Genomic DNA, 19,752 nt, shown 5'->3' with positions numbered 1-19,752 from the left:
AGTGGGCATGTAAATCGACAATTCCAAGATTAAACAGACTTAATGGCTGCTCGGCTACTTGTCCCAAACGAAGCGGCAGACAGACGAAGTTAGCCATTGGCTAGGAAACATATTGGAGCATTTAGCTGCTGAAGAGGCAAATATTTTTCTCAGGAGCTGGTAAAAAGGAGAAAAGACAGCGTGAATATTGTACTTACTACTGTACTATAGTACTTACTTAAATTCAGGTGGCCAGAAACGGGACTACAAATGAAGGCTAATGCTGCACCTGAAGCTGTTTATGCACTTGCAGGATTCTTGCCATTTTTGGGGTCGTAACAACATGGTTGATTTTTTTAAAAGAAAGCATCGTAAATGTAATGTAATGTTATATTTGTTGGATGGTGTAAATGGGCAGCTGTTCGCTAATGTTTGTCGTATGTTTTTGCAGCTTGTTCCACTAACCCCGCAATCCACCAAAAAAAAATCAGTGCATTTAATTGAGCGACTGTTTTTATTATCACTTATGATAATAATAATAATTCAGGAGAATAATTTCCTTCTTACAGAAGTGACGTTCTCTCGGCTTAAAGCAGGTGGTGTTAGCAACGTCTCCCCTGTAACCGGATAGCGCAGCGACACTTGCTCACGCTGCAAGCGTCTGCGACATTGTACGTGTTCAATGAACCTAAAAGCTCGAGGCAGCTGCAAATGCAGACTGATGTGCGAGCGGCAACAAAAAGGTTCAGAGTAGGCCACATTTTTCCTGTGCAGGTTTTCTAAGTTTGATGAATAGAACTTCAGACAGACGTTCCGTGTCACTGAGGCTTTTGTACGCCCAAACGGCAAAGTCCTGCTGCTCAGACGCACGCTGTCCGTCCACGGACGTTCTTTGATAAAGTCACAGCGCGGATGTGAGTTTGTGCCTGCTTGTCCGTAAGCATCAATGAGTATCCGTTGTATATGCATTGCAAACTGAGTGGAATTCACAACACATTCATAACAAATTTAGAAAAGGAGGGGTGAAAAAAAAAATAGATTTGTGTATTTTAGAGCATGTCTGCTACCAACATCTGAAATATGTTTGCATGGATATTTCCATGTGGCAGTAACCTTTTTTCATGACACCCTGAACTGGTATATACACTGTAGAAGGGGGGGTATCAAGGGGAGGAAGAAAAAAGAGACTTGACAAAGAGGAAAAGAAAGGAAGGGTAAAGGAGAGGTTAGCTGGGAGGCAGACGTAGGAAGGAGGAAGTTCATCCACCTGTGTCTGATTTACAGCAGTCGGATATAATCTCCCTGACCAGAGAGAGATACAACTCTTTTTTCAGATCGATACGCTCAAACAGGACTACATAGGATGAGGCCTGTTCTTGATATCCGACTACAGATAGGAGACAAAGGAGGTAATTGCGGCACTGTATAAGAAACGTACGGCCCGTACCATTTAGAGATCAAAGAAGTGAGAATTCAGATGTTTATGATTTGTTCTGTTTATTTAGAAATGTATATATATATATATATATATATATATATATATATATATATATATATATATATATATATATTGCTGGATATTAGGTGAAGGGGGGAAAAAAGTATTCAAACTGTCAACGTGCCGAGGTTTATAATTTAAACTATATGTAAACTAGTTTAAATCTAATTGGAACTTTGAAGAGAATTTGGATCACGCTGTTTGCAGGCCTAACTTCAATAGAAAGGTCAAAGGTCAGGTTCAGCTACAGTGCTCTGGCAGTGCATACAATTCTGTTTCTTGCTCATTGACACATTTTGCAAGGCAGACGTTGGACGACGGCGCAGTATATATTGGTGCTTTTTTGGTCCGAGCTCTTTTCCTGGTTATTCCAAATAAACTGGAATAGCGTTCCCTTCCTGTGTGCCTTTTTTTTTTTCTTTTACGAAAGACGACAAGACATGTTGGCTGGATTTATCTTCGTGACGACTTCAGACATTTCCTACACTTTAAAGCTAGTGAGGCAGCGTAACTAGCTGAACTAATTAAGAGATCTGATTGGTGCTGGGTAAGTGGTGTAGCACGAGCTGGGGATTTTATTGCAGATAATTTATTTTGCAAAAACAGCTGTCATCTGGTAAACAAGGCTGATGAGAGCCGTGTGACTGAACCAAAACAGTGAAACTGTAAAAGGAATGAAAAACACTATATGTAGAGGGAAACTGAAGATGATGATACTTCTCTGTGGTTGCTCCCTTTTTAGTTTTATAGCAATTTGATGCTTTTTTAGTATACAAATATTCAACCCAGACACCATCCATATTTTTGACATTGTACATTTATGCAAACCACATAAATATGTTTGTCAGCCGGCTAGCAGAAGGACGCTCCGTTAACGAGGTTAATGATTGGTTAGGTTAACGCAACAAAACTGCGTGATTATGGTTTGTGTTAAAATAATAATAATAATATTTTATGATGTAATACATTAAAAAAAATTACAAAGTGTAAAGTTCACAGGAAGTGAACGGTTTCCTGTGTTCAGTGTTGTTTTACCCTTCCACTGCCCCTCCTACATGCCCTCTGTGGATTGTCTTAGTCTTCATACTCGTTGTACCGCATAACTTTTAATAACGGCCACTCCACATACAACACATTAAAAAATAATTAATAATGTTTTGCAGAAACAGGCAAAGGCAAAAATATTTTTCCTGGCAACTGGGCAGGAATATTCATACATGCAGGTTTAAAGCTTATGTTATTTATCAAAAATGACAGAAGAGCAGTTTTCCTGTCATCTGAGGCTTCAACTAGAATGAATTAATATTTAATATTAAAAGTGCAAATTACAAAAATATTACCCTTTTGTACAGTTTGCAGGTGGCAGTTTTGGATGCAAAATTCACCTTTTAATTTAGCAAATGTGCCCAGGTATACCCTATAATGTAAAAAAAAAAACACGCACACGAGCATCACAACCTGAAACAACATGATTATCTTTAAACGTTGCATTGATTTAAGTATCAGTCCGTGCATTAGCCTTAACAAATGACAACAGCATAGTGAATTTGGCTGTAATAACCCATCCTGACCCAGTGTTAGCGTGTCGATTTTTGATATTGTGAAACAAATAGAAAATCCACCTCGTTGTACTTTTTAAAGGCCTCGTAACTCAAGCAGCTACCCTCAATCTCCAGCAGCTACCTCCGTGCACGGAAGAGCTAATCAGCCATTCCTGATTAGCCGCTATGTCGTGCCACTGTCGCAACCACGCCACAGTGACGTTTCCTGGCGACTGGGCCTCTGCTGACTGACACCCTCCGGTTTGTTTTTTTTTTCACCGCTGCACATCCCCCTCAAAAGGATCCGATGAAGCAAATATAGCCGCGTATTACGTCGTCGGCACACACTCGCACTCCTCTCCTCCTCGTTCTTTTTCTCTAATCATGGGCAAAACAGTCCTCGGCTCTCGGAACAAAGGGCGGTGTTTGTTTTCTCGCGAGCCTTTTACTCCAGGCGTGTTCCTCAGCGTGCGCGTGCTGCTGCCCTTTGATGTAAAACACACCGACGTTCGCCTCTGCCGATCCGCTTACCGGGCCCTCAACAAAGGCGTGCAGAGAGGAGGGAAGAAGGCAGGAATACAAAGGCGAGAAGAAGCATTCTCTTTCCTTCTCAATCACTAATAGACTCTTTTATAACTGGTTGTTTTAGCCTTTCATTGAGCTTGGCTCGTTTCTGAGCTAATGTGACTAATTTGACTGACGTGACGATGAACTTTTCAACTCGGGGCCCACGGAGCAGACCCGATGTGACTTCAGCTCAAAACAAGTTAGACTTGTAATTTGTTTTTTTCTTTGCTCGCCCTTGCTGTGGAAGAAACCGTACACACACTGGAGCGTTTTTTTTTTTTTTTAACTCGTTTGACCCCGATTTCATGATGCCTCCACTCAATACTTCTTTTTCTACCTAGTTATGACAAATGATGCCGGGATGGGACGCGCTCGTGAAGATTGTCTGATAGGAGGGAGTCCCCCTGTAGAAACCAGACGGGTGATGAAGAGACGGGAACTGATAATGGTATTGCATGATGAGTCCACCCCCCCACCAACCCGCCCATACACACTTCTTCTTCATCGTCTGCTGGATGCTACGCTTGAGCTGAAACGGAGAATGCCTGCGTTTCATGTGTCTGCGCTAAGCAAGGAAGGTGTGAATAGTCTGACTTCTAATTCACCTCCCTCTGCATAGGGGTTAATTCTTCCTTTCCATCCGGCTTACTTAAGATTTAAGGGAGGGGGGGAGGTCACAAGTGGCAACAGATGCATAAATGTGCCTGTATGTCTTGCAGGAAGGACCTTTCTCAGATTCAAACATCTCTCTAAAGCCCGGGCCGTCAAACATCCGCAGCCTAAAATCTGGTAATTGTTTAATGGTTTTAAGAACCGATCTGCTCCCTAATCCCCCAGCACACAATTCTAATACATTTAGTACAATTTCTCCTCTCGGCCTCTCGAGCTCCGTGTTGTTGCAGGTCTCTCCAAACACACAGGAGCTGTTTGGAATAGCACGTCTTCAAAACAAACACAGCAGACTGTTATCAGGCTGGGATCAGGCCGTTAGACGGTCAGCAGAACGCTGTTTATTCACTGCAGCGGTCCACAAGGGGGCAACGTTTTGTAGGCCAAATGTGTGACATCATTATGAGCTGCATACTAGTTCCAGCAGGATGTAGAGCATGTCATGTCTCCATTATTGAAGTACATTTAAAAAAAAATAGCAGCATGCTTCCCAGAAAACGCTTGCTTTGTGGGTGTAAAGTTAATGGATGTCGATCTCACTGTGACCTGACGTCTCACACCCAGACAACAAAATGCTTTCCCAAAGATGTAATCCTGTACAAAATCATGTATCTCCAAAACATAAATTTTTTATTCATGTAGTTTTTTGTTGTTTGTTTTTTTTAGGCCTAAAAAGTAGAAAAATACTGATAAACTGATAAAGGAACACTTTATTAAGTTTTCAAATTCTTGACATTTCACAATTTTGTCATCATTTATGCAGATTTAGTTTGCATTCTCACATCTTTTGAGCATAACTCATAAAGCACTACAACCGTTATTACATCTGCGTCACAGCAGCTCATTCAGTCCAACTTGTTCCACAACTGCCACAAGATTTGCAGTGATAACACATAACTTCATTGTTTGTTTTTTTAAGGTTTCACTTTGCCAGGCTAAATCATTTCTAACATCTTCAGAAAAGGTGCGCAGTGTATAGTTGAAGGAATTCGTAATAGTTAAAAATATATATATTTTTTTAACTATTACGAGTTCCTTCGACTATGTCCATCGCCACATTATAATAAAATCAGTGAAGGAATTTAATCCAGCAAATATTTCTCAATAAATAAGTTTGCAGGCGTTGTTACACAGATTCGGAGATAGTTTACCTGAATTTGTAAAGAGTCTGAGCACTGCAGCCAAACAGGGAAAGGATAAAGTGAAGACCTTTCTTGAATATTTAATTTCTACTGTACATATGATCGCTGAAGATGCTTTATTATTTCTCACTCCATCGTCCTCACTGGTAGCCAGCCGTTGTAATAACATACATGCGCTTTAAATGCTCATAATGACCAAGTGCTATTAGATGGCCAAACAGGATTATTTCTTCAAAAGAAATATTAGCTGCTTTTAGGAAGGAGTGTGAGGGATTGGGGTTTACTGCTCCCCCTAATCTGGCAGAAGACCCCCACGGTCACACTCCTCCACCTGGCTCCCATTACCCACCGCAGATCCCTAATCCCTCCGTTTGTTTTCCCGGATGAGCCCGAGAAGAATGGAGGAGAGGGAAGGCGGAGGAGGAGGAAAGGGAAGGCAGGAGTCGGGGTCATGGGTGATGGTGATAATAGTGATTTGACAGTTCTTATCCATAGCTGATTTACAGCTGCTTAATCTTTCTGTTAATAAAACATAAATGCTGCTGCCATTTATATTTAGAGGGAGGAAGTGTGTGTGTGTGGGGGGGGCTGGCCTCCGCGGCCTCCTCTCTCTTTAATAAAAGTATTGTTTGTGTTTCTCCTGATTGGGAACACATTGGGCCTGGGTCGGGCCCTGCCGGGGCTGGGGTCCGGGGTCTAGGGCAGACCGGGGGTCCTGTTCTCCGGGGGTCTCTCCTCTGGTCCTTCCTCTTCTCTCCTCAGAAGTCCCGTCTGCTCGGGGGGCCACGAGGGGCGACGGGGTCGCCCCTGAGAAGTGTCCCGCCGCGGGATGACCTCGCGCTGCCTCTATCAGGGGGTAACCTTAGTCCTCGCTTAGCGGACCCCCTCCCCTCCCCGCAGGGATGTAATACACACACACACACACACACACACAAGCACACTAGCCAGTCACCAAACAGCCACACAGGGTGATGAAATACACGTGCGCACACAAAATTCACATACCCAGACTGTCAAATACAGACATACACATCCACACCCTCTTGTTCTTAACCCAGTCTCCTACTAGACACCCTGCACACACACACATTACCAAAGAGACCGTCATGCAGGTCGAGCCCGGCTCTGCCTGTGTGGCTTCAGCTTTGTTGTCTTGACGACACCCTGTGTTTGAGATCTCCACATCTGATAGTGTTAACATGATCAAATTCAAGCTGTTGGAGCTGCCCGGAGAAAAGAGTGCGGGAGAAAGTGAGATTTTTTATTTTTTTTTATTTTTTTATGAGAGATGGCTTAAAATGAAGCGTCAGGATGGCAAATAGGGAAGCGTGTAGGATGAGAAAATGACAGCCACAGAGAGGAAGAAAGAAACCCACGGCACCTCGGCACAGCATGAATAACGAACACATGGACTCTATATTAGCTCATGGAGTTAACAGGCAGCAGCGGCGCTCTGACATGAGCTCATGTGTTTGGACAGATCTGCTGAAGGTTTAAGACCAGTACCGAAGCCTTATCTGATCCAGAGATAAAGTCGCTCGCTAAGAATGAGAGGAAAACGCACACACACACACACACACACACACACACACACACATGGAGGTAGCTGGTGAGAATGAATTGTCAGAGGAGAGAGAGAGAGAAGTAGCATATGCACAAAAAGAGAGGAAGAGAGAAAGCTCTGGACAGAGACTCAATGAGTGTAAGTGTGACCTGGGAGACCCCGGCCACAGAGTCTACGCTGTGTGTGTGTTGGCGATGATGTCAGTGTGAAATACAAAAGTGCGGACGGATATGAGAACAAAAGTCGCCGTGTGTGTGTGTGTGTGTGTTATTTTAAGTCGTGAGATTTCATGAATGAATGCGACGTGTGTGCTGCGTATTTTGCCTTATAAGCTTGGGTGCACGCATATTCAACTTTAAATCTAATTTCTTCTCTTTATTCCTCTCATGACGAGCGTTGGATTATGTCATCAGGGCGCAATGATCTCATATGTTCCCAGTGCAGTTTTGTCTCTTAGTAGTTGCTCTTCACCCGCGGTGTGAACTGCTTTCACTGCTTACGTGTCAACAGACGGCTCGGCTATACTTTCATCGCTCGTTGTTGAATGAGTTGATCTACTTTCAGTGGTTCCACATCATCACACATTGACGGTTTCAGTTCCTCCCAGTGCGTTAGCGTCACTCAGACTCGTACGCTTACGTTTGTCACTAACTCATTGCATAGCCGCTTCAACTTCTTTCCGTGTTTTAGAGGTCCATACTGTAGAAAGATGCACGTCTTGGTGCTATATAAATCCTGTGAATGTATCAAAAATACTCGATCCATAGAGAAATGCATGCAGCCTGTATTCAGGAACTGCAGATGCGGAAGACCGGAAGACGTCGACCAATCAGAACGGAGTGCACTGTTTTGGAAGGGGGGCTTCAAACCGAGTGTTTCAGACGGAGGGTGAATACAGGTATATTCAGACAAATAAAGCATGTAAACTCGTTCGAGTAGTAGCCACAAATACAAATATTAATGTGAAAACCTTTTGTTTTTTTTCTTATGTTTATGCTTTTTCATTTTGTTGTGGAAGTTTCTAGATGTTTTTGGAAGGCAATATTTAAACCATAGTAGGTATCTGCAGTAGAATACCATTAGACACTTGTGTCTATTGCCCTGTATCTTCCAGTGGTAATTGCAAATTCTCCAGTTCATCTTGAAGATCATTTCAAGTGACACATTATAAAATTCAGCCGTTCTACCAAAGATATAAAAACAGTTGCAGTTCCTCTTCAGCGCGTCTTGTCGATTGCATTTGACTTTGTGCACATCTGTACGTCCACGCGTTATTGAACCATTAAATCTGTAGCCGGGTGCACATCAGAACCAGATCTGAATGGCCGGTGCTTGCCAAGGCTTTGGTGCCCAGCGTGATGTTGCTTCCTGCAGGAAGAGGGAGCGCAGAGGAAAAGCAAAACAGGACATCTTCAGATCTGTCAGGGGAGCAGCCCCGCTCCTCTTCGCTGCCCTTGGGGGAAATCGCACCAAAGGAAGCGCTCTCTCCCTCCTTTTATCCCCCCCTTTCTGCCCTCGCCCTGCTCTGCTCTCCCTGGGATGTGTTCTCCCTTCTAATACTCCTCTTTTCCCTCATGACACTGAATCAAAGAGTGATGCATGATCTCAAATTCTGACAGCCACCTGTCACACGCAAACTAACTCCAACTCTTCATCGCTGTAGCACTACTTTCTGTTAGAATACCTATTTTTTTTGGAAACAGAAGTTAGTTAATATATAGCTTTTTTGTTCACCTAAAAAAACAATACGAAGCATTTTTATACCAATTTATAATTCATAGTTTTGTCCAGACATAAATATATATTAATTATTTAGTTGTTTTATTGTATATTATATTAGTTAGAGGTTATATGGTAAATGCAGTATTTAAAAATGTTTTATTTATCTTTAATTTAAAAGGAATGCCCTTTTCTCACACTTTCGTAAAAAAAAAAACTTTGAGTTTCTAGAAATTTAAATATTTATCATTTTACTTTTTGTTGCAAAGACTTTTAAAAAAAACTTCCTATTAGCCACATCTGTATTTTCCAGCAGTAATTAGGTGTTTATGACTGGTCTAACTCGAGCCAGTGGGGCTTCTGCTGTGTTCCAGTAACCGTAAACTTGCTTACCCACTCTTAAACCATCGTCAAGGTTACCACAGCCACTGTATGAGCTGTGCACTTTTTTTTTTTTTGGTATGTGAGTGATTTTGTCTCTTTGTGCGTGCGTGTTCCATTGCCTGGTTTTCCTGTTTGTTATTGCGGTCGTGACGGAGGCCGGAGAGCTGGAACTGGGACTGTTTGTGTGGTGCGCTGTGTGCAGGCGGATCCAACAGAAAATGACACTCCGTTGGCCGAGCGCAGTGTGTTTTAGTCGTGCGTGTGGTTTCCAAGCTCTCATCTTCAAATGGATCTGTTTGAAATCAGCGGCGGTGGCCTCGAACATCATCTCTCGACATTTGTGGAAAAAAAAAAAAGTGAAGTCACTTTGTGGCGCTCGATTGTCCGATTGTTCAGTACGTTTGTGGTCATTTATTTCAGCGGGAAAAAAACATTTCTTCCCTGCTTTTTGCTTTTCCATCACCACGTCATTAAGTCCAAACCATATAGATGCAGTCAAACCTTAGATCCTGAAATGTATTTTACATTGTGTCATAATAACTGTAATACTGCTCTCTGTCTATATCCGACCACTTTTGTTCTCTCTAAGGTCTGAACAACATGTGCGCGTGTACGGTGGCCGACGAAGGCAGACACGCAGGCATGGCCCGAAACATTTCCAGGAGAAACAAGCTGCAGATTCAAAAATGAAATTTTTGCAACAACAAAAGAAGAAACCCCTCTGCATATCCAGTCAACACAACAGAAGTTCTCATAGATGTAGGAGTAGAATGTATATTTAACTGTTTTTAGTGGCCACTTAGTACAAAAAGGAAATTGTTATGGTGACAACACACGTGGCGTGAAATGTTGTCGCAGCTCGCCGGGTAGATGGGCAGGTGAGGTGGCCCCGCCGTTCGGTACGTCTTCTGTACCAAGTGTAGCACTAAAGCATGGCTAGCTAACCGTACTACCTGCTACTAACGTAACTACTAGACACATTTTTCCATTCGCAGAATGCTTTCATTGTTGAATTTATTTAAGATTTCCGGATGTTTTTTTAAAAAATTGGCACTGTTGCTGAAGCTGCAGCACGTATCTATATATGGCAGCATTTTTGCATGTGTCGGCCACCGTACACATGTTGATGGGGGGGGGGGGGGGGGGGAAGTATCTCTTGCAGAAGCTTTTATGGCACCAATCAGTAAGATTGTCATTAGTAAAGTAGCATAGCATGGATCCTGAGCAATACCCATGCTTAATGAATAATCAGGAGATTGATAGATAAAGAAACAACACAAGAACAATATGGAACGCTGATGAGAGAGAGAGAGAGAAAACAAGTAGAAAGACCGTAATGAACAGCTGGTGTTCAGTGGAGACTGCCTGGCTTCATTTTGCTCTCTTTCAATGTGGCGATTAGATAACATCTCTTACCTTATTCACTGCAGCCCACATGCACTCTGCTCTATTGTACACGGTAGGCTGGCATGTTGGGGGGAAGACAGAATAACCTTGCCTGGTTGCCCTCACAACACGGTGGTTCGTAGGGAGGCTGCAAGGTGTGTAAGACAGAGAAACCTAGATATTTAGGATGTAGGAACGAGGCATAGAAGTGGCTTTCATAACGGACGTGTCATAAAAACTAACATTATTCCTCACCAGGCTGACACACAGACCACCAAAGCAGAGTGCCACCCCATATGCACTACGTCTCTGCTGTTCTGCACCATTAACACACACTGTTCTCACACGCAGCTCAACTGTAAAGGTCACTCGATTCATCTCTGATTCCTCTCAATCTTTCAACTGCAGAATCCCCTGCCTGTATGAAGGAAGTGCTTGAAGAAGACGGTGTGTGAAGTTCACACACACGCACACACACAATCGTGCACACACACACGTGCATGCACGCTCCCATAACTGCACTCATACAGCGAGCCGTGCACATGTTAGAGAAAGTGTGTGCGTGGGCTAACAAGCCAGCGTTTGAACGCTTTCCTCCCCGTCGCTTGTCGAGCCAAGCGCTTTGATCTGTCTTCGGGGTGTCAGCTGGCAGCCATGTTTGTTTGCCCAGCAAGGTAGTCTACCTGTGTAATTACCTCTAACGAAGTGACTTGTTTTGATTTGGCCTGAAATGTAATCCCCCTGCCGGGATGAAGATGTGGAAATGGGTTTGAGGTTTGAGGAATTTGGAAGTGCGAGCCTGTGGCTGTGACTAGTTGAGATGTTTCGGGGGTGAAGCAGGTTCGGCCCGTGCCTTTTGAGGAAGTTTATGTTGTGAGGAGGAAAATGTTGGCTTAGTGTTATTTTGGCTTGTTACTGTTCTTTTCTTCACATCCACCCACCACCTCTTTTTCTCTTCTCCCTTCACTCATCTCCCTCTTTACCGCTCACATAAATATACAGTATATGCACAAACACACACACTCAAAAATCTACTTGTTGACTCAAACGCTGTCCCTCAGCTCAAACACACATACAGCGCACACATACCTCTGCTCCTGTGAATCATTTAATCCCTGGCCTCAGTTCAAGAAAACCATCAAAGAGAATGTTGTTGGCAGGAGGCTGCAGCACTTCACCTCTCCGTAAAGGTTAGCAAGAACACAATGTGTTCCTCCTCTGCTCCGTCTTCCCTCCTCACCTCATACCTCACCTCCCTCCTCACTCCTCTGCACCCGATCGCTCCGTGCTCTTTACCTCATAACTTTATATACGCCTTTCATATTGTTGTTTTTTTCCATTTTGCACTTGCATAAAAAAATATTTTCGATTTTCAAATATTATGGACTTGCATTTAGCCAACATACCCATATATAGTCATGTGGTATTTACATTTTTTCAATAAGTGCAAAAAAGTATTAATTTGTCCAATAACAAGCTTTAAATTGTTTCTTTTTTTACTAACAAGATAACCGGTTGAAACATGCTAATCTGTTATTTTCTTATTATTGTTCAGTTCTGCTGTGTCACGTAATTCCTCTGTGATTTTTGTAGACGCAAATAATTCTGAAACTGTACCGAATTCAATGCATCTTTGCTTTTTGATGGACTATGTCCATGTCACAGGAGTTACTGTGGAAGGCCGTAGAGCTTCCCATAGGCTTCCTGCCGCCGATAAGAAACGTAAACACACCAAGAAAAAAAAGATGTCACCGTCCACACTGGAGCTGGTGGGGGTGTGCAGCCTTCTCTCACACAATGATGTGAGTGTTTGAAGGAGAGGGGATGGACTGTACAAAGTGAGGAAGTGTCCCTCACACACCACCCGCCACGCATCCCGCTAATAAGACTTTTCTTATAGAAGCACATGCACTTTAAAAATGATACCATGTGCGCATATGCATATGTGTTTATGTCTGCGTACCCCCCGTCTGCATCCCTCCTCAGACCCTAATCCATGCAGGCGGGGATCTAAAGGAGATGGGTGGAATCTGGTGGTCATTGTTTGTTTGCTCTGTCTCTCTCTTCTTTCTGAGAGGAAGAAGAGCCATGTTGGAGACGCCGCATGAGGGATGAGGGCACATCCTTCTTCTTCCTCTTCGCCTCATCCCTCTATCCCCGTGTCTCCCATCTCTGTCCTTTGCCCCATAAGGATCCCATTGAGGAGAGGCAGTGTCTTGTTGATGTTTAATCATGCAGGCAAGCCAGATGCTAATGAACCAGAGACCAACCCAGAGAGATCAAACTGGGACGACCAGTGAGAGATTTCTCTCCCCGCAGCCTTCTCAGGACAGATGCGCTCGTGCTTGTGGACTCAAGATGGAGCAGTAAAGCATTTCAACACTTCTTCGTATGATTGATGTGCAATCAACACACATTGACTCAAACATGATGCCGTAAAATGTCACAAGGAGCATGTAAAGAAACACTATACAGTAAAAGCGCATCAAGGAACAGGCTAATTGATACATTTAAATTATACATATCGAGTCTGATAGACATCATTTCATTCAGCTGTTAAATTATTTTCACTCAATCTCATCCATAAATTGGTCATTTATTAACTTCTCCCACTGAAGAGATGCCATTCATCTGATAATCATCTAATCCTACAACATTCTGGAACAAGATAATCAATGTAGTTAATTTCCCAAAACATACAATAGATTTATTTTTTCCTGCTATCAGAGAGTATGTTTTATAACCAAGGAAAATGATAAAATAAATTTAATATTGATATTATATTTACACAGCAGTGTTTCCCTTAAATAAAGTTAAAATAAGAAATTAAGCCTAACTAAGTAAAACATTATAAAAAGCCACAAAATTACTTAATAATTTCATATTTATATTATTTATACATCGATAATAAAAACTACTATTAAATACTGCAACTAATACTGGCCAACATGTGCTACTATTCCAGTCCCACCACCACCACTAGTAATAATAATAACAATAATAATTATAATAATCTACATTGGTATTAGTAACAAGTATTTTAAACACAATTGTTTAATCTAAGAGTGTTTTTTGTTATGATTACACTATTATATTGTATATGAGATGGCATTGCATTTACTATTGCATGTAATAATGGTAGGCATAATAATAATGATAATAATGATGATGATAATAATAATAATCATGATAATAATGATAATAATAATAATGATAATAATAATAATAATTTATTGCAAATAGAAACGAGTCTTCTGCCTGGTCCTGTGCCGTGTTGCCAGAGCCTGACTGAAGTCTCTCCAGCCCGGGTGGTTGTTCTCCGGTCCAGATCTGACCCGGCGGATCCGTCCGCCGCATTCCACCCGCACGCGCTATCATAAACATCCTAGTCCGAGACCTGCGAGGGCAGGATGTGCGCGAGCACAGGAATTCCACTCTTTCAAATTGCATTACGTCTCGTTGCAACGATGGCTCTTCGGCGTGTCGTACCACACACACGCACGCACAACGTGCGTTGGGACCTGCGGCCTGTGATGGTGGCAACAGATAGGCGTCTTATCACCAAAACATATAGGCACTATCGTTTCATATAGGCCTGTGATGCATGAACACGGCCTGGCCTGCATGTTACATGGATGCAAATACATTTTATTGGAAGTGTGTGTGTGTGTGTGTGTGTGTGTGTGTGTGGGGCTGCCCGTTGGATCTTTTTTTTTTTTTTTTTTAATCTATGGAGCGTTTATTCGAGAGGCGTTGAAAGACTTAGAGGATGTATATTTATCTAAGAAGAAAACAGGGACTCTTCTCTTCTCTCAATGGTCTCGTCTAGTCAGACTGCTCGCCGCTGTCACTGCAAATGTAAATTCGTTATATATATGAAATTACAAAAATAAATTGAGTCAAAAATAAACTGAAGTAGCCTAATGTCCCATCTATATGAGCCCATGTCACTGAGCAACTTTACATTTCAGTCGCCTGTTCCTTTTTATGTCGTTCGCCATATTGTTTTATTTGCTAATGCATTTGTTTATACGGGCTATTTGTTTATTGGCCATAAGTCCCTGCGTCGGAAAAGAGGCTATACTATCAAATTAACATTCCTCAGCGCCTCACTGAATCCTACAGCCAGTTCGAGTTTCAGGGCCCTTGTTGTGTTTACGGATTGTTGTGACGTGATGCGCGCGACTGCGTGCAGCTCAGACCCGGGCAAGTTTCGCTGCAGTCCGACGGAGGTTACCGGTAGTAACGGCGGTTTGGGGGGGCAAAAAACAAAAACACTGTTATGTGACAAGATTATGACGTCAAGTAAGTCTGTTTGCATAGAGAGAAACAATGTTTAGCTTCAAGCATTATGGCGGTGGGCGTTCAGGTGAAACAGGCCTTTACAAATGAATGTGTCACTTTTGTCAGGTCAACTATAAGTAACGAGTATTTTCTAGCCAGTACAACTACCTGGTATACTGGTATCATTGACTTTGGAATATATATATATATATATATATAGGAACATTTTTGGCTACATCTTTGCATCTACAGCTTTGCATTTAGCCTATAAAATAAGGTGATGTACGGGGACAACCAGAGGTCTTTGCAGGGGTTAAGGGGCCCTCTTCAGATGTATACTACATCATAAATATTATTAAGTCGACCTGATGATTGATGTCTTTTTTTATATTTATGAATGAGATTTTAGTGGTTTCAAAACAAAAAAAAAGAAAAAAGAATCGTGCAAACTGGCCACTCGAAAAGTTGTATTGGGAGATTCCCAATTCTATTTGTATTTATTTTTTGTTCTTGTTTGCAGGGAAGACGAGAAGACCACAAACTTTCTCTGGAACAATAAAAGAAGACTAAACAACGCCCGAAATCACGAGGTAAACCTAAACACACACACACACACACACACACACACACGCACACACACACACACACACACACGAATGGACTCGAGTCTGCGGTCTCCCCCCGCTGCTGTAATTGTCTCGATGTGTGTGTGTTGTGGCAATGAACAGTGAAGGCCTTTTTTTTTACTCACACCACAATTAATACAAAAATACAAAAAGAAAGTGTGGAATAAAAACCAAACTGTTCTTCACAGTCAAACACAAAGTTATCTTTCCTTTGAACGACGCAGTCACTTTCACTAGTGTCCCATGAACGCAACAGGTTGAGCACTTATAAATATTATTATTCCTGCTTCAAAAATATTTATAACCTCTTGTTTGTCTGCACAGAAATGACAACGGCTCCTATATCTGCTCGTGTCAGCTGTTAATAGTAGTGTTAATTAGCATATCAAATGATGTCATTTTTAGAAAACTAAGCCGGATACTTAATTACAATGCTCTCCGTCTTAAAGGCGTGAAAAAAAAAGACATCGGAACACGGAATGACATCGCGCTGCAAACGCTTGAAACCCGCGAGTCTGCGTTAATTGCACGATGAGAGACGGTTGGCTCTCTCCGCGGTTCAGCTGCTGCGGGCTGGCTGCAGGGTGATGACACACATGCCAATGCTGTCCCACCTGCACACGCTGGCCAGCCAGAGCGCGGAAATCCAGTCCCAGGGAAAGCCGAGGGGGAGCCTCATGGGTGGCCAGAGAAATGTTATACCTCTCCGTGCGAGCTAATTAAGGAGGGCCATCTCTCCAGACTCTCCTCGAGCTATGCGTTTGCTTTACGTGCACGTCTCTGCGTCCGAGATCAGGAAGTGAGAGCCTCCGCTTAGTCAAACCTATCTGGAGTTATTTGAAAACAGGAGCGTTATGCAGAAAATACTGTGTTAAGTGTTATCATGCATAGCATACCCCTTAAAAAATGCGGAATGGGCAACACATTTTTTAAAATATTTTTATTAAATAGTTTTTTCCAAGTGTTTCATTTTCTTTGTGTACGAAAATCTCACCACATAATTCCACTTATTTATTTGTATTGATATTTCTCTCCTCCTGTATTATTATTTATTTTTCTGATGCGCTTGTTTTGCTATATCTCAAAAGGCAAAACAAACAATTTATATATAATAGTTTATTTTTATGCATTTAAATCTATGTATAATTCCAGCACTGGGAGTATCTTCGTGATCCTATTTGCAAGCAATTTAAATTATGCGTCCATGGTGTGCTATGGTGACCCGAGTGCGTTTTTTTTTTTAAATACATTAATTTCAAAATGTTAATAAAGAGATTATTTTTAATTCGGTGTAGGCGGAACTCAGATACGCACAAATCACGACGCACAACGTCGCACTGGAGCCTGTCAGTGGACCTGAAAAAAAAAAAGAAAGAAGAGGAAAGGGCTGGGCTTACTGACTCACAAACCACAACTTGGGTTGCGCCTCCATCAGAAACCAGTTTAGAAAAATCCCCGTTGAAGAGAGAGAGAGAGAGAGAGAGAGAGAGAGAGAAAACGGTCTGGTGCGTCTGAGCCGCAAAATAAAGGTTTCTCTCTGTGCGCTGTTCGGAACGCAGCCTTCAATTCGCGGTGCATCCTGAGGTTCTGCAACACATCATTCTGCTCATCGAGGCTTTGCAAGCAAACGCCGCCAATTAAGGCTTTGCTTTTTCGGTGTCTGGGACTGGACTTGTTTTGTTTTGGTTGTGCGCAATGATGGCCACTTACCAGAACCCGGAGGATGACGCAATGACCTTAATGATCCACGACACCAACACCACAAAGGAGAAAGAGCGACCCAAAGAGGAGCCGGTCCAGGAGAAGGTCGCGGAAAAGCCGGATCCGTCCCAGAAACCGCCGTACTCCTACGTCGCTCTCATCGCCATGGCCATTCGGGAGAGCTCGGAGAAGCGCCTCACTCTGTCCGGTATTTACCAGTATATCATCACCAAGTTCCCCTTCTATGAGAAAAACAAAAAAGGTTGGCAGAACAGTATCCGACACAACCTGAGCCTCAACGAGTGCTTCATCAAAGTTCCGCGGGAGGGCGGCGGGGAGAGGAAAGGGAATTACTGGACACTCGACCCAGCCTGCGAGGACATGTTTGAGAAGGGGAACTACAGGAGACGGCGCAGGATGAAGCGGCCGTTTAGACCTCCGCCGACGCACTTCCAGCCGGGGAAGTCCTTGTTCGGGGGAGACGGCTATGGCTACCTGTCCCCGCCCAAGTACCTGCAGTCCAGCTTCATGAACAACTCCTGGTCGCTCGGCCAGCCGCCCACTCCGATGTCCTACACGTCCTGTCAGATGGCCAGCGGCAACGTGAGTCCGGTGAACGTGAAGGGGCTGTCGGCCCCCTCCTCGTACAACCCCTACTCCCGGGTGCAGAGCATGGCGCTCCCCAGCATGGTGAACTCTTACAACGGCATGAGTCACCATCACCACGCCGTGCATCCCCATCACGCCCAGCAGCTGAGCCCGGCCACCGCGGCGCCGCCTCCGGTCTCCTCCAGTAACGGAGCCGGCCTCCAGTTCGCGTGTTCCCGCCAGCCCGCGGAGCTCTCGATGATGCACTGCTCTTACTGGGAACACGAGACCAAACACTCGGCGTTACACACGAGGATTGATATTTAAAGTTTACCACCAGACAAAACAACAAAAACGGTCTGCGGCTCGACAGTGAGAGTTATAATTCCTGTGATTTCAAAACAGAACCAAGAGTATTTTTTTTTGTTTTTTGTTGTTGTTGTTGAAGAGACCGTTTGTGACGAGCTGTCTGGTTCCAGCTGACATCCCTAAATGCCGACGGGAGGTATAGGCCTACGCGCGAGTTGAGAACGCTTTACCAAACGGAACCGGGAGGTAAAGAAGTCATCAAGCCTACATCAGGTAGCACAAACCTCTGGGAGCCATTTCGTGCGCCTGTATCACACTCGGACTGATGGCCATAACTCGGTATTGTACTCATAATTGTGCCTATGAAAAGCGTTTGGTTTCCGACGGGGATAAACGTTATAGACATTGCTGACATTGCTCCAGCCGTGCGTTATTGGTATGCGTAATGACTCCTCTCAACTTTACGCACGGCTCATCCGAACTATCGCCAAATGAAACGTGAGCATAAGATGCCCTAATTAAGTCAGTGCTTTAATATGTAATTTAATCAGAGCCCCCCCTCCTCCTCCTCCTTAGTTACTTGCACCGAGCGAGGCCTGCATGGCGAAACTTCACCTCCTGTGTGAACTTTGTTGGGTTAAACGGTAAAAGTGTGGGGCGAGATCCGTCTACCAACAGTACAATTCAGGGTTTTTCCATATTTCTTGATCCCACATGTATGATATCATTTCCAATATGACGCCAGCCAGTGCCAGGTTCTGTTAATCTTTCTGATTATTGTTTTGTTTTTTATATATATATATATAAACGTGATTAGATTTATTGTCTCATTCATTTTGGGGGCCATGTTTCATTTTAATTAGCACTTTCCCCTCTTTTCTAGATTTGTGAATTTCTTAATAAACTTGTATTTCTTAAAGTAACACAGTGGTCATGACGTAATCTGTTTTATGCTTTAGCTGTGATAACCACTGTTGGCACAGTTTGCAAGGATATCGGGAGGTTTTTTCATGTTGTTGAGGTTTGACTCTAAAAAAAAAATAGAGATAGAAATATAACTTCTCGTCCACAATAATAACTTAATATTATTTATATATTACTTAATAAATAATAATAATAATAATAATAATATATAATAATGTGCATTTACAGTGGCGTCTGTTTGACTAGCTTTTTAATGTTATGTGTAAATGCCTTTAGGCTTACTGCTCTACAAAAAACGTGCAATATCAATCCTTCATAAATAAGCATTTCGTGTTTCCCAACTGAGGTGCTATACATGTATTATTTATTTCTATATTTATTATTATAATTAGTTATTAATATAATACGCAGCACGGAGGCAATGGCCTTCTTCGGGTGTTATTTTATGATGCTTTTCGACTGCTCATTTACAATACGGGTCTGATCAAATGACGAGCAATGTGATATTTAATTTTCGTTCGGTGTGTGATCATGAGCAATAATTTACATCCCCCCTAAATGTATACATTTATAATGCTATCCTAAATAACAATAGCAAACAACAGCACATTATTATTATTATTATTATTATTAACTGTAAAAATAATGTTTTCCCTTCCTTTAACAATATATTAAAAAACATCGTCTAAATAATGCAGACTAATTTAGAAAAGTCAAGACGACAAAAACCGGAGACTGTTATAAATGCATCATCGTCTTCGATAGATAAATATATTGATCCCGAGGGAAATTATTGCATGCGCTCATAATATTAACAATGTGTGACGTGTGTGTGACAACAATTGATTCATATATGCTCTCCTCTCAAAAA

General features: G+C 42.6%; 1 protein-coding gene across 1 annotated transcript; it reads left to right on the top strand.

Moving 5' to 3' along the window:
- The first annotated feature begins 16,806 nt into the window (after nt 1–16,806).
- On the top strand, nt 16,807–18,880 carry foxl2a (forkhead box L2a). The gene has a single exon (XM_084019601.1). The coding sequence runs from the start codon at nt 17,055–17,057 to the stop codon at nt 17,973–17,975; it is 921 nt and encodes a 306-aa protein (XP_083875727.1). The 5' UTR covers nt 16,807–17,054; the 3' UTR covers nt 17,976–18,880.
- Nucleotides 18,881–19,752: the final 872 nt, after the last annotated feature.

This window comes from Eutrigla gurnardus (assembly GCF_963514095.1).
Source record: "Eutrigla gurnardus genome assembly, chromosome: 10".
NCBI classification, from domain to species: domain Eukaryota; kingdom Metazoa; phylum Chordata; class Actinopteri; order Perciformes; family Triglidae; genus Eutrigla; species Eutrigla gurnardus.
This window is presented reverse-complemented; position numbering and strand designations above follow the sequence as displayed.